We start from the raw sequence: 14,366 nt of genomic DNA, 5'->3' as shown, positions 1-14,366 counted from the left end.
TGTAAACAGACCTATTAAAAGACAAAATGAGCTTTGTAATTAATTGAAAAAAAGGCAGGCTATCCACTGGTGCCAACTACATACTATGTTTAAAAAAAAGCAATCTGGTGGCCAATAGGTGTGTAGCATCAGCAGCCTCTAGCGGATGATACCCTTTGAGATCTGTTACTTAATCCCCTCATCCCTCATTCTGCTTCTCTGTCCATCTCATGTTTCTTGAGTCTGAAAACTCTGGGATACTGATATTGAAATACCTACTTACATGTGATACCTGTAATTAAGAAAATATATAACCCGAATATATTTTGAAAATTAAAGTTCTTAATGTCACTTTAAACGTGGACCAGTATGAGTGAAAGCCCATTTACATGATGTTAGAAAAAGTCAAATTAATATGTTAGTCTAACTAAAACTGTACTTTTAAAGTGCATGTTAACATGTTAGTCTGACGGAAATCAAAGTCATATTGAAGTCCTTTTGACTTTGAAGTCGAACAGCATAAATTCATAGAAGAAAGCCGGGAAAAACAAAAGAGGAAGAAGGAAACAAAACAAAATAAGATGAAGGTAAAAAGTAAAGGGTAGAGTAAATACAAAATGTACAGTGCTGTGTTTTCAGTTTGACACACAACCTGTTTACAAAGTGCCAACTTGTTTGATTTGTGATGTAACAGGTCAACTGGAAGAAGGTCCATTAGCAACTAGCTGAAAGAGGGCATATCACCACCTACCGTAGTACCGTAAGCAGTGGGGCGTACTTCTGTCAATAAATCCATTCTCCCCCGATGCTTGAATACTGGGACAAGGACAGCAGTCCATTTAAATGGCTCAAGCTATAACTGTGGCTCAACTTAACTATGGATGTAAACATACTGACTTGAATGCTACAGTAATTTGTTTCTAGGGTAAAGATGAAGTTCTTCCTTGAGCAGATCTCTGACTCTTCAAAGTTGTTGGGTGGTGACAGGAGCTTTTGTGTTGATGTAATCCTTCATGACTTTTTATACTACTCCACTAAATCAGGACAAAGCTTGTCCATGGCCTTCCTAGCTTGTTAAGTTGCTAATCAGATCAGAAAAGTTTCAAATAGGTAAATAGGTTGGTTTCCACTAAAACCCGTTCCACTGTTGAGGAAAATATGCAATGCAAGCTGTACTTTTCTCCTTAATTGAAAGACAATTTAATATTGTGATGCATTAGGAATATCTAAACTAATCTGAATGTATTCTAGCAGCAGATGGGTTTTCTCATGTTTGGAAGACGCACTTGTCCACTTTGTTTCTATATTATATCTTTTTTCTGTTTTTGAAGTTATATGGACAAAGATAAAGTACTTGGCAAATGGTATTTACTACCCTGTACTTGAGGTATCATTCTGTTAGAATAACTATTTCATATAAAGGTTGAATGGGGAACAGAAAAAAGAAAATCTAAATCTGCAATAACAAGTACAACAAAATATAAATTGCATACAATTTTAAAAAACAAGTTTAAGTATACCCCTAAGTGTTTTTCCAAGTTGGCATGGTATTAACTGGCCTCCTAGGGAAACCAATCTAATTTCCAGACTTGTCTAGTCAGGATAATATTTCTTTTAATCCAACACAACTGCCTGTCATGTGAGGACTCTGTGAGAGACAAACTGAAGTGAGAAAGAAGAATATAACCTACTTGATCCAGGATCGTCTTCCTCTTCTTGGTGTCAGTAACAGCAGACAGCTGCATGTCTCCCATCTTCTTCATCTTCTCATCCATGTCTATCTTCTGCTCTAGCTTCTTGATCTCTGCACGAAGCAGACGCACTGTATCCTCTCTGTGGTGCTGGCGGGCGACAGCGGTGGCACATGCCGAATGGATGGCTGTGATCCAGTTCTCCAGTTCTGTCTGGCTGCAGGTCTGCGTGGGGACAGAAAGGGAAAGGTCAGAGGTCAAACAACACACCGACTCCCTGACATTCAAGATAAAAAAGACTCTTTATTCGCTTTTCCTGTGTTGATTCACTGCTAATTATAATAGCAAATCTGACTTTAAAAGAGCATGAAAGGCATAAAACATCACATATAGGTCAAGGTAATGCTTGCCCATGGGAGAATTTGCATTTAATCACAGACCAGATGACATTTAAGAATTCTTTTACCTGAAAGAGAAAAGCATCTCCCAGGGAGTTGCTGAGACAGAACACAAAGTCCTTTTTGGGATGCTCGGGTACAGCCTGGACAATACTGTTCTCAACCCAGATGGCATGTTTGGGAATACTGTTGTTGTCAATTACCGATCGGCCATCAGTCTCATAGAAGAACAGAGTGCAACCTGGAAAACCAAACCAATCAATGACATTTCAGACAGTTGCTGGCCACAATATCTCTGAAAGACTAACAATGACACCCATGTTTTAAATTTGCTTTTATTTTGTAAAAAGGCCAGATTTGCTCAAGCGATTTAATTCTGCTCTCCAGTGGCCGACATTAAGAAGTGCAGCTTGGCTGACTTATCAGCAGGGGAAGCATCATGATCATCAGAGTAATGATTTGATATGAAGCCCAGTCAAGTGGCATAAAATTTGATAATGAGGTTTGCATCATGCTTGAATTAACTACTGCTACTAGTGTAAGTTGAAGTTAGATTAGACTTTGATGTTTCTTCATAAGCTACTATATATCAGCAAAAACCTAAATATCAAAAGCTTACTGTGTTAACAGAACTGTATTAACACTGATATTATGGAATAAAATGTAAATGTCATGGATACATCAAGGGCATGACAAACCTTTCAGCGAAACCCAGTAACTCTTCCACTTGCGCCTCGTGGCTGACTCCACTTTCTTGTTCTTTTTATGTACGAGGAAGTTCTTAACAGCAAGCCTGCCAGCTTTGCGCACCATCCCCTGGGCGACACTGAGCAATGGGTCAGATTGATAGGCGGAGCTCATAGTGCTTTGCTCGTCACTCAGCGCAGACCCTGCCTCTTCCAAACTCTCCGTCTGGCAGGAGCTCATCTCCAGCTCTTGACGAAAGTTCTCGTACACGCCTTGTACACACTCACTGGCTCCACCGCCACTGCTGCTACCGCTGTCGCTGCCAGCAAACATGCTCCTGCCGGCTGCTGAGCACATGGAGAAGGAGGCCGACATGGTCTTGTAGCGTCGGGACTGGTGCTCAGCCTCCACCGTCACCCCGTCGATGCCACTGTCCTCATACTCACTGCCCTCCCCGGCTGTGACATCCTGCGTCGTGGCAGAAGCATAAGACAGGTGAGACGGCATGGCAGCCACGTTTTCAGCATCACTAAGAATGAAGCCAGTCAAAACTCCTACCCTCACTGACAACTACGCTGTCTATGTACATACAGGATAGAGCCTCTCTTCTACACATTTTGCAAAAATTGTGTACTGAGGCCTAACGAAAGTCTGTGGGCTGCTTAATCCTGAGGTTCTGCTTAAAGTTAATTACTCACAGCAAAGCGTCTGCTGTGTGAGTACAGCCTGCCCTCCCTGTGGCACCACAGGGTCTGCCCTCTCCTACCCACATGGCCAAAGGCTCCTGGGAGATGAAGGGGGTTACACCGAGCTCGGTATCTCCATCTGGTCACATGACACAATCATGTGCTCCACAGCTCCATTCTCTAGGGCTGATGGTGCCCCGCAGTGACAGGGCCACCATACACGTTTTACTGTTACACTCTTCCACAGGCCTCCCCTCATTAACATGACAAAAGACCGAGGCATTTCAAACAGGGAGTGACTTTAAGCTCTGCGCACACACACACACACACACACACACCCTCTCGTCAACAGTCTTCTCTCCCAAGAAAAACAAGAGTTTGATCAGGAAACGACACATTGCTCCTCTGATATTAGCTTTCTTTTTACACTTAATCTGTTTCAGCAGCTTATTATCTGTGAGGTGAATGCAGGAGAGGAAACGCTCAGACACAATGGAGGGAAAATGAATGAGGGGAGCTCTCTTATTGGTGATGCCACCAGACTACATTAAGATTCTGCACAGCTTTTCATACTCTGTCCAAGGAACATGAAAGGAGCCATGACACAGCTTCAACAGTTCAGGTCCATGACATTTCACTAAGAGTGTCAAACGGACATGAATATACTATTTACATTTTAGGCAAAGAGGAAATGCTTTTGTTCTGATTTCTTTGAATCGTACCACTTTTTAAATGAGATTATTTAAGCCAAATAGGTGGTTTAAAAGATCAGCACAATGTTAAATTGCTCTGCATCTTACCTGAATCGTCTGCGCCCTCCTGCCCTGCATACTGGCACACATGGCAGCTTGGTGGCTGCTCAGGCCTTCGGATAGGCAGTGGGAACGCCGGCAAGGGAGGGTGTATGCACCATAGGTGTTCACATCCTCTTCTGATGGGGAGAGCATCTTATCATCCTCGCCCTCCCTGATAGCCCTGGTCGCATCATGCCACTTGGAATAGCGGCCGTGGGGTTGCTTGCGGGCAGGGTTCTTCTGGCCATAAAGCTCGTCCAGGGAATTCGCCCTGTCAGTGGAGTCTGAGGGGCTGGACTGCAGGTGTCCTTTGCAGTCAGCAAAGTCCCTCTCATTGGCTGTGTCTACGATCTCCTCTGTGCTCGTCAGGTGCTCTTGGCTGAGGTCAGACAGGGAGTACTCCAGGCTGTCATCTCGCCACATGTCTGCAGACTTAGACCTCTTCTTCTTGAAGCTAACAGTCTCCTTGGCGCCATCCCGAGTTTTCTGTAGGTATGTTACCTCACCTGTGTACACATCTTCATCCTGCGCCTCCTCTGCAGTGGGGCCAGGTAGGGTTATGCGCATCGTATTCATGTGCACAGAGGGGTTTGCCAGGTCATTGTGAAAGGACACCGGCCGCAGGTTCATGGCCACACGGTCCACCCAAATGGGGCTTCCAAAGTCTGGGAGGATATTTGTCTCATTGAAGGGCTCCAGGCCATTGTCAGCCAGGGATTGTGGGATACTGGGGGTGCTACTTGAGCGTGTACTCGTCTCAGAGTTCCTGTGCTCTATTTTCCCTGATGAAGCATGTCGAGAGCGTCTGGACTGCTTGTTGGAGATGCGAAGGGACCGAGACATGTGCTTACGTGACAAATAGCCATGTTCGTGACCATAGAGGGCATGGTCCCCATTCTGGCTCTCGACATTTCCCATGATTCAGACACTGAACAGAAGTAAAAATGAGGCTTACTTTCAAAAGAACATGAAACGAACACAGGATCATAATTGTCTCTTAAATGTGTCAAACATTAAATGACAGAAGTGTGTCTGAATGTAAGCTTACCTGCGAGATTGTGGTGATTTTTCTTGCATTGCATTTGTCACTGGATCATCAGACAGTTTGGACCTTCAGCTGTTGGTACAATCCACAAAGCTCTGAAAACAGATATCCAGATGAGAAATCATTCAATTTGTGCCTTGTGTGCTTCAAATTATGTATGCTTTCATGGTTAAATACTGGCTTGTGTTTAAAGAAATCTGCAGCTAAAGATAGAAACATAAAAAAGCTACTTTCATCATAGTGGCCTTTCTTGGGGTGTTATGTAATAGTCAAAAAAGTTGTACACAGAGCTAGAGTTGTTTGTTTTTTGCCCAAAGGGCCTGCATACTTACATGGATCATAATCTACGGGACAAAAGTGTATACACTCCCCTTGAACAACAATATACTGTTAAAGCAAGGTACAGACATGATCAGTTATATTGAAGCATGTTTGAGCATTCATCAACTAGAACTCAGCTAAAGACTGCAGAAAAATCCCTTCACTGTTGCAAGCCCAAGAGTGCATAATGGAACACAACTTATGTCTTCATTTTCAATTATTTTGTTTTGCTGATAAAAAATGAGCCTGATCCAAGCATTTACTAACTTTTTCTCGTACTTTTGTACCCCACCAAATCTTGAAACTGCAAAGTGACATGGATGTGGCCAACCCTCCAGCACGGACTTAACAACTCTGATGCTGGTCAGAAAATAAAAGGAGTTGAGATAAGGAAAGCCGAATAGAGGATCAGATGTAATGCAATCCTGGCTTATTGTGTTTCTTTTTTCCATCACTCACTTAAAAGAAAAAAAAGAGCCAGTTTTGGCCAAGCCAGCTAGAAAAACCACTCCCTCATTTTGACAGAGGAAGTGATCCACTCAGCCCCTTTCAATGTGCACAGGGGTTGTGTGAAGTGGAGGGGACGTAATGACAATATGAGCAGTGTGACAGCCTGAGTGAACATGAGTTATTCAGAGCTGAAGTGAGTCGTCCATGTAGCGTTGTTGTTGTGTGTTTTTAAGAACCACTGCATTAAACATGGTTGGGAACGGGGGGGGGTACTTTTTCACCATAATGCACATTTGGACTTCATCTACCTGCCTTTAGGCTGGACAGCTTTCCAAAAAGGTCCTGCTCTATGCCTGGGACCATCAACAGATGGGACAGGAGATTAACTAACAACATTGTGGCTGCTGTTCCTCCTGATGTGTGCTTCCCTCCTTTTAGGACAGACCCTTTGGGGGTGCAGTGTTTTTTGCATGTGTAGCCACCGCAGATGAGTGGAAGCCCAACCCTCTGCTACTGCATGCACTCAGGCTTACTGTGAAGAGGGGCGTTACGTAAACTGGAGCTGACCCCGTTTTTCTACCTTATGTTGCTCCCTTTCCCCTCTTCATTCTGCTCACTCATCACCCCTCACTGGTACCGCAATGCACAATGTTTGATGTTGATGGAAGTCCATTTATTTTTCATAAAACCCTCCAGTTTAGTGCCTGTTTCACTCGATCCTATTTGAAGGAGGAAAAGAACAGAAAACAAAGGAGGAGGGGCAGAAAAATGAAATGCCACTGCATTCATTATATATAGGAAATGAGATTCACTGAGGAACACGAACATGCTTACAAAATGCTAGCACAAACATTATACCAAGGGCTACTCCTTGTCTTGTTTGTGCTAGTTCCCTGCACAGTACCCTCTATTTTTTCATACGCGTTAGGTGAAAGTTTAATGGCTCTGCAGATGTCATCCCTGGAGAGAAACAAAACGTCCAGTGCGTTTTAGCCCTGATTGCCACTTTGTGAGGGATACAGGGTGTCATAAAACTGTAAATACAATAAAATAAAGACTCATGAGAATGTTCTGACAGGTCCAACAGTCATGGATGAAGTGTCTGCCATTTATAGGGGAGCTTTAATATGTTGCTTTGCTGGATTTACTAATGTTCTCAGTAGTTTCAATGTTAATATGAGGTGAAATTGGCCAGAAATTAATTGGAGTGTTTCAAGCAGAGATGAGGGGCTTAAACAGCAGAGACGTGGTTTCCTCAGCCGGTACCGTTGAGGCAGCCCACTGTGCTCTGACCTTGGATTTAACAGCACAACCTCATTTGTTCAGGCCTGGAATATGTGAACCAGCTGATCAGCGAATACACCAAATGATCACAAATATTTAACAGATGAAAATAGCTACTTCATTCTGCAACACCGTTTGAGTGCAACAAGACCTATTACCATTGACTACACATAGTCTGTCCTTAACCTCTCTCTCACAGGGGTAGTCCCATTTAGTTAAAAAAAAAACAGCAGCAGAAGTCAAACAGAACTCGACATTTAGTAGAAGAGAGGGAAGTAAAACTGTGCATAAAATCAAATATTAAACTCCCATGAGAACAAAGTCAAACTTGTCCACTCAGCCATTATCAAATCAGCATGTTCACTGGAACAACAGATTTAAATCTTAACAGCACACACAGCGTCTTGTTCAATCTGCCACAAGCTCATTATTATCTTGCAATAAAGAAAGAACAGCTCTCTTTGCAGTAGAATTGGTTTTGCAGCAGGATCCGTGATGAATTAGCAAAGCTACTTTTTCCTCTTTCATGGAGAACACCGATTCCCTTTGAGCATAGTGATGATTTCTACCAGAGGTTTTAAGTTACATGAAACCAGGTATTTAAGCCGCTGACCTGGATAGGCTCTTATAAATACAAATTAATAAGAATGTATATATGCCATACAATATACCAAAACACAAGGTTAAATGGCCTCAACCTCACTATTCTCTAAAGCTGCAATGGTGTTGGTGCACAGAATCCATCATCAGCTCTTTATTAATACATGAGGAAGAAATGGTGGGGTTGGATAAGATGTTGTAGAGTATCATATCCCCAGGAACAGCCAGTGGGCTCTTGTAGAGATACCTGCTAACACACATAAGTGTCCCCGTCTTGTATTGTCACTTTTGTCCTTCATACGCGACTAAATAAATAAATGGAAATGAACAATTAAATTGGAAAATGCTGCCAGTAATTTGGGAGTGTGATAGAGTGAGGGCCCTGACTAAATGGGATCATTTTCAGCAGGCTACACAGGAGAACAGGACAGAGGATTCAACAACAATGTCATTGATATCCCTTAATGAAATACATAACCACAGGAGATTCCATCCACCCACAGATCAAACAGAAAAACAGATTTATTGTGACTCAAGATTAGCAACACAACGGCTTCAGGAAAAAGCAAAGAAATTCAACTAAGGCTAACACCAGACCAAGGCTGTTTGTGAATGAACAGCTGAGGTACAAACATCAATTTTTTTAAAATCCATAAAATACAGTTTTCATGTCAAGAGTCTTACTGTGTAGCACTTTCAGTTGTTTGTCACTATCCAGTATATGTTAGAGCGTAACTGCTATGTCTGGGGAAAAAAATATATTTTTTCCAGACATGGCAGTATGAATGAGTATGCCTCATTCATACTCTTTAAACATAATTTCAGCTGACGGACACATGCAAGAAAATGAAGAAATGAAGAAATGTATGTGATGGTAAACAAAACAACACACATGTTAAAGATAAAGAGATAAGATAAATCATCCTTAGATAATGTCATAATTTTATTATACACATCAAACTTTCATGACTTTTCAAAACATTTCAACAATTTTTACTAATTCCATGACTTTTCCAGGTCTGGAAAATGTGACATTAAAATTCTATGATTTTACAGGTTTTCCATAACCAGGTTTTCGGAACCCACTTAAAGTGAAATACAAAGTCAGAATGCTGCACCCTCCCCATCAGTTGTAAGATGATTGCTTATGAAATTATTAGTTACTGTTAGTACAAGGCAAATATTTGCACAATGTTAGCAACTGGAGCGGGAAGTTGTTATTTGAACATAAAGATGTTTTAGGTTCTGTCCCCAGTGGCCAGACTCTGGATTTATGGTAAGACAGACTTGAAATTATATCCAGGATGGATCTTTAATATCTGCATGATGGTACTGGGACATAAATGCACTCTAATTTATGCCAGAGCCACTCATTTTCTCTACAATGTCGATGATATCTGAAACTGTTTTGGGAGAAACATGTTCATATTTCCATCCCATGTGCTTTGGGATTTTGTCATCCCCGAAATATGTGACAGGTAGATTTAAAGACCTTTTGTTATTAAAGAACACTTAAAAGCCCAGCTTATATTTGACAAATACTTGGGCCTGTGGGAACAGGAATAAGGGAAAACTGTCCTAACCCCCACCTGCTGTTCTTCTCCTTTAGATCCCCAGGGACAAAAATGCCAAGTTGCTTGTATTATTTGAGGAAATGATGACAATTCTTGCCCTAAAGCCAAAAACTGACTTTCAAAAGAAAGTAGAGTCCACTGACAGTGAGAAACACCTGGTCACACATTCCTATTCTCATAAGCTCCACAACAAAATACAACACTGTAAAGACAAATCTGAAAGTAAAATAAATGACTCAGCTGCCTTAAAATCAGACTCCTAATGTAGCAGAAGATAGAAATGGAAATTGAGATTAATTTGGACACAATCTGATTCTGACTATGTTGCAAACACACGCCTGTCATTGAACCTAACAACACTGGTGAAAGGCAAGAATGTACCGGGCCGACTAGTTACAAGCTCCAACACAAAACCCTGTAATCTGAACACTCCAGTCTCTAGAGATAATAACACAGGTAGTTATACAAAGGGGGAGGGGAGGAGGTTACCACTGAAAGACTGAACTCAAGACAGCTCACATTTCCCCGCTGATAGAGTCATATGCTTCTGCACGAATGGAAGTACCAAACAGAAATCTCTTGTTCTCATGACTCATTTTCTGCTCCCGAGTGTGCTCAACTGCATTTAGGATTCTTTTAGGCCAGAGGGGAAATTTAGCCTCAACAAAGCTTGCATCCTCTTTCAAATGATTCACGTCGATGAGAAACATCCGTATCAGAGCAGCATTTATTTGGGATGTTGATAAACAAAATAAGTACTTCCCTCAGTCTTCCTTTGATAGCACAACGGAAAACGATACACTGCTGTCAAGTAGCCAAGGAGTATTTTTCTGACTGGAATCTGTAGCCCTAGAAACCCTGAATAGCAAACAGCTGGAAAATGATAATGAAAGCAGTTCAACTTGTATTGGAATAGCTTTGTGCCAAGATGTGGCACAGAATGCATCACGAACCAAGGGGCTAGCCAGCATTGGGCTCATCCAGCCAAGATTTATACAGCCATCTTTGAAAAATATCTGTCGAGAATACATCTAGAAAAGCAGAATAGGTACAGTAATATTGGTCAAAATAATTTTACTGCCACTGCTAATATTTTAATATATATATTTAGTATATTTTTAACAGCTACTCTGGCAGTAACAAATCTTACTTTGACATAGAAGCGGGTGAAGTAACATTACACATACAAAATCATGGGGCCATCAAAAACAAAAACAGACAGTGAGCCAAACCACCTCAGTCATTTTAATTTCCTGCAGAACTGATTTCATGTTTCAGAGGATGGCAGCAAATGATGGTGCTGTGTGTGACCTGTGTGACCCCGACATGAGAGGCTCAGGTGGTTGTGTGTTGTGGGACTTTGTTATTGGTTTCAAAGTGGTTAAGGATTGCAAAAGATATGCCCTGGTGCATAAAGTGTGTATATTATAAGTTAGTTATATTCTTTGCAATAACTCTGCAGGCACTGGTTTTGGAACCTGTTGTTGAGCAGCAGCTGGTGTTGTTAAGCCTGGTGACACCTCTGTCCCTGCCAGGGTTTTCTCTCGGGCAGCATTGTGTGCAGAGGTCACTTCTTCTGCTGCTGTTTACGCTTTATGGGGTATGTCTACAGCAGATGCTGCGGGGTTTGTTGGGTCAACAATTCTTTTGTCCACTCTATTGGTTTAGGAATGCTTTACATGCTTCTATGCCACTGGTAAAAATTTTATTTCCTAAAGTGTACTTTTTAAAGAATAGACTAGACTAGACTAAATCTAACCATTTTAACTGTAGTTCCTACTTATTATGCACTTGCTGTACCAGGAGACATGTAAAATTAGCACAAGGATAATTTATATGAATTTAAAAGAGACCCCAGTGATATGCAATTTCACTTACAAAGATAGAAATTTTAAAAAGACCTCAGTGATAATCAATCTTACTTATAAAAAGATGCAACACTGATGAAAATTGTTTTTTTTTCTTTGTCTTTTTTCACACTGGCTCTAGAAACACAAGTACTTTCATCTCCATCATCAGTGTGATCTGTTTGCTTGTCCAGAGGGTCACAACCGAGGTGCTATCAGACCACATCCTGCTTACGGCTCTTTAGCTCCTCATTGGCAACCTTTGAAGTCCCTTAACAGATGTTGATTGGAGGTGTACGTGAGCCACAGACCACTGTTAAGATAAAGGGGGTGGATGGAGGTTTTTGTTTTTGCAAATTCTCTGCAGTCTCTCTGCAGAGAATTCTACTCTGAGAGGAGACTGCTATGCCAATTATCTAGAGATGCGATATCTGTTATGCTGATATGAACAACTCATTTGGTCAGTATGCCTACCAACATCATAGTAGAGTATGCCTAAAAACACATAAAATCAACATAGTATAGTATGCCTAAAAAAGTCATAAAAAGCATACTATAGTATGCCTAAAAATGCCATAGTATAGTAAACCTAAAAAAAGTTTTAGTATTGTATGCCTAAAGAACACAAAAAAACATCACAGTATTGTATGCCTTAAAAACACCTAAAAACGCAATACTATAGCAGGCCTTAGAGAGAACTGGAAAATGTTTTATAGTGTAGTATGCCTTAAAAGTCATAAAAACATCAGAGTACAGTATGCTTCAAAACATCATAGCACAGCATATCTGGAAAAAAAAATACATCATAGTAGAATATGCTAGTAAAAGTCATAAAAACATCATAGTATAGCATACCTAATAAAAGACCTAAAAAATATCATAGTATAGAATGCCTAAAAAAAGACCTAAAAACAATTCTAAAAATGTTACAGTATAGTGTGCCTAAAAAAACCATTTAAACAATCATAGTATTGTATAACTAAAAAAGTTTTTTAAAAAAAATCATAGTATAATATACCTTAAAAGCCCTACAAATGTCAGACTGTAATAAGCCTAAAAAAAAGTTGAAGTGAAAACATCATAGTATAGTATGCATAAAAAAGTTATTAAAACATCATGGTATAAAAGGTGTAAAAAGGAAATAATGTTATGGTATAGTATGCCCAAAAAAAGTCATAGTATTATTAATGCTCAGATTAAAAGGCAACTGACAGCACAGTTTGAAATTTGCAGGTAATCATCATTAGTGTGTCAGATAGATAAGTGTTAGGCTTCTTATTTCTTTTAATGCTTTGACTTGCTTGCTAGAATAAAACCAAATAACTTAATAATAACTAATAACTTAAGAAAACATCCTAAATAAATTATCCTCCCATTTAATCCGTCATCTTCTTTAAAATCCCTTTCACTAAATCATAGCCCCCATGTTCATTTCATAAGACACTGTCGGAGCATCAATAGTCTGTTTACCCTTTTTCTTTAATACTGGAGGCAGGTGCTTTTAGATTTGGATGCAGGCAAAAGTGCCAAAGTAAATCCTTTGAACATCATTTAAACTCAACTAACAATAATGTGAAACTCACATCAGATGCCAGAGAAATGTTCACTATGAGACAGTGACAGCAGGATCACACAAGAATTCAAGATCAACACTTAACAGTTTGTGATGGAAGTATTCATCTGGGAAGTGCATAAAAAAATGCTTCATGTAATGAAAAAGGCTTCAGCTGCTGTGATAAAATATCACAACCACCATCACCAGAGACTTTCAGTCACTGACCTTCTCATAGCCTGTTACTGTCACTGTCAGTGAAAAGGTCTCCCCTGGCTACATGGAGCATCAACATTAGTTTGTCTTTACATGCTTCACATTCCAGACTTTTACAATTCGCTCCTCCACAGTTTTACTCCAAACACACCCAACAATTTTCCCCCTCACAAGACGAGCAAATGTGCTTGACAGTTTTATGATTGTAGATTTGTGATCAACGGTATCAATGCTGGGACACACTGGTTACCAAAACACTGGGTTTCTGTCACAATGGTTAATTGCTGCATGTACTAGGGAATATTATCTACTGAGCATTGACACAGGATGATGTATATGGAAAAACAGCTGCAAGCTGAAATTAGATATTGGTGGAAACTAGGAGTCGACCGATTTTGTTTTTTCTGGGCAGATACCAATACAGATTATTTGTAGATAATAAGACCGGTAAATGATATTTGGAACCGATATGTATTTACAATAAAAATGAAATTCTTTCAGTCAATATTTAGAATTTGTAACACAATATATTCCGACACAAAACTTTGTTTAAATGCCTTTAGCAAATGTTTAATCAAAACTGAAACATTTAACATCATATAAATCAAGTTCCCAACAACTTTTTTTTACTAAGTCAAATGCAATTTTTTTTAAAAGGAATTTAAAAAATAGCTCCCTGAGGTTTTACAAAGTAAAAGTTCCTCCCATGCTGACACTTTCTTTACACTTTTTAATTGACTAGTTTTTATCGGCAATCATTAATGTAAAATATCAAGATAGATAATCCGCAAATTGCCAAATATCGATCCCCCGAGAATCTGTCGGCCCCTAGTGGACAGCCAAGAATGAAATATCTTTCCATCTTTATATAATTTATCTTTCCTACAACTGGTGATGTCACACTGGTCTTTAGCTCAATAGCAAGGTAGGGTCAATATTCAGCTTGTGGATGTAGATAAATAGATAAATGTAGGTAAAAGTAATCTATATATGCGATTATAAGGACATGCCACCAGATAAATTGCACCAAAACCTAAATAATGGGGTTACAGAGAAATTCAAAGTCAGTAAGAGTTAAGAACATGCTTGCAATTTCTTCCGTGCTCAAGTACATTTTATATATCGAAGGCTGTGTAAAATTCAGCCTTGGTCAGCACACTTGCAGTGAGCCCAGCTGACCTTGCAATCTTTGCGTTATATAAAATTCAAATCTAAATCAAATGTTCTGGTCATGTTCAGTAA

General features: G+C 40.1%; 1 protein-coding gene across 2 annotated transcripts in view; it reads right to left on the bottom strand.

The window, feature by feature from the left end:
• The window catches only part of tiam1b (TIAM Rac1 associated GEF 1b), an 82,090-nt gene that overhangs the window by 52,362 nt on the left and 15,362 nt on the right, over positions 1 to 14,366 (bottom strand). For both annotated transcript variants that reach the window (XM_042487087.1, XM_042487088.1), the window contains exons 2-6: positions 5,284 to 5,375; positions 4,242 to 5,163; positions 2,767 to 3,223; positions 2,137 to 2,309; positions 1,671 to 1,895 (exon numbers count right to left, since the gene is read on the bottom strand). In XM_042487087.1, the coding sequence (XP_042343021.1) occupies positions 1,671 to 1,895; positions 2,137 to 2,309; positions 2,767 to 3,223; positions 4,242 to 5,153 (1,767 nt within the window). In that variant the 5' untranslated portion in view covers positions 5,154 to 5,163; positions 5,284 to 5,375. The remainder of the gene's footprint in view (positions 1 to 1,670; positions 1,896 to 2,136; positions 2,310 to 2,766; positions 3,224 to 4,241; positions 5,164 to 5,283; positions 5,376 to 14,366) is intronic.

Source organism: Plectropomus leopardus, chromosome 5 (assembly GCF_008729295.1).
Source record: "Plectropomus leopardus isolate mb chromosome 5, YSFRI_Pleo_2.0, whole genome shotgun sequence".
Lineage (NCBI taxonomy): Eukaryota > Metazoa > Chordata > Actinopteri > Perciformes > Serranidae > Plectropomus > Plectropomus leopardus.
The sequence above is the reverse complement of the archived record's forward strand: the minus strand, read 5'-3'. Positions and strand labels throughout refer to the sequence as shown.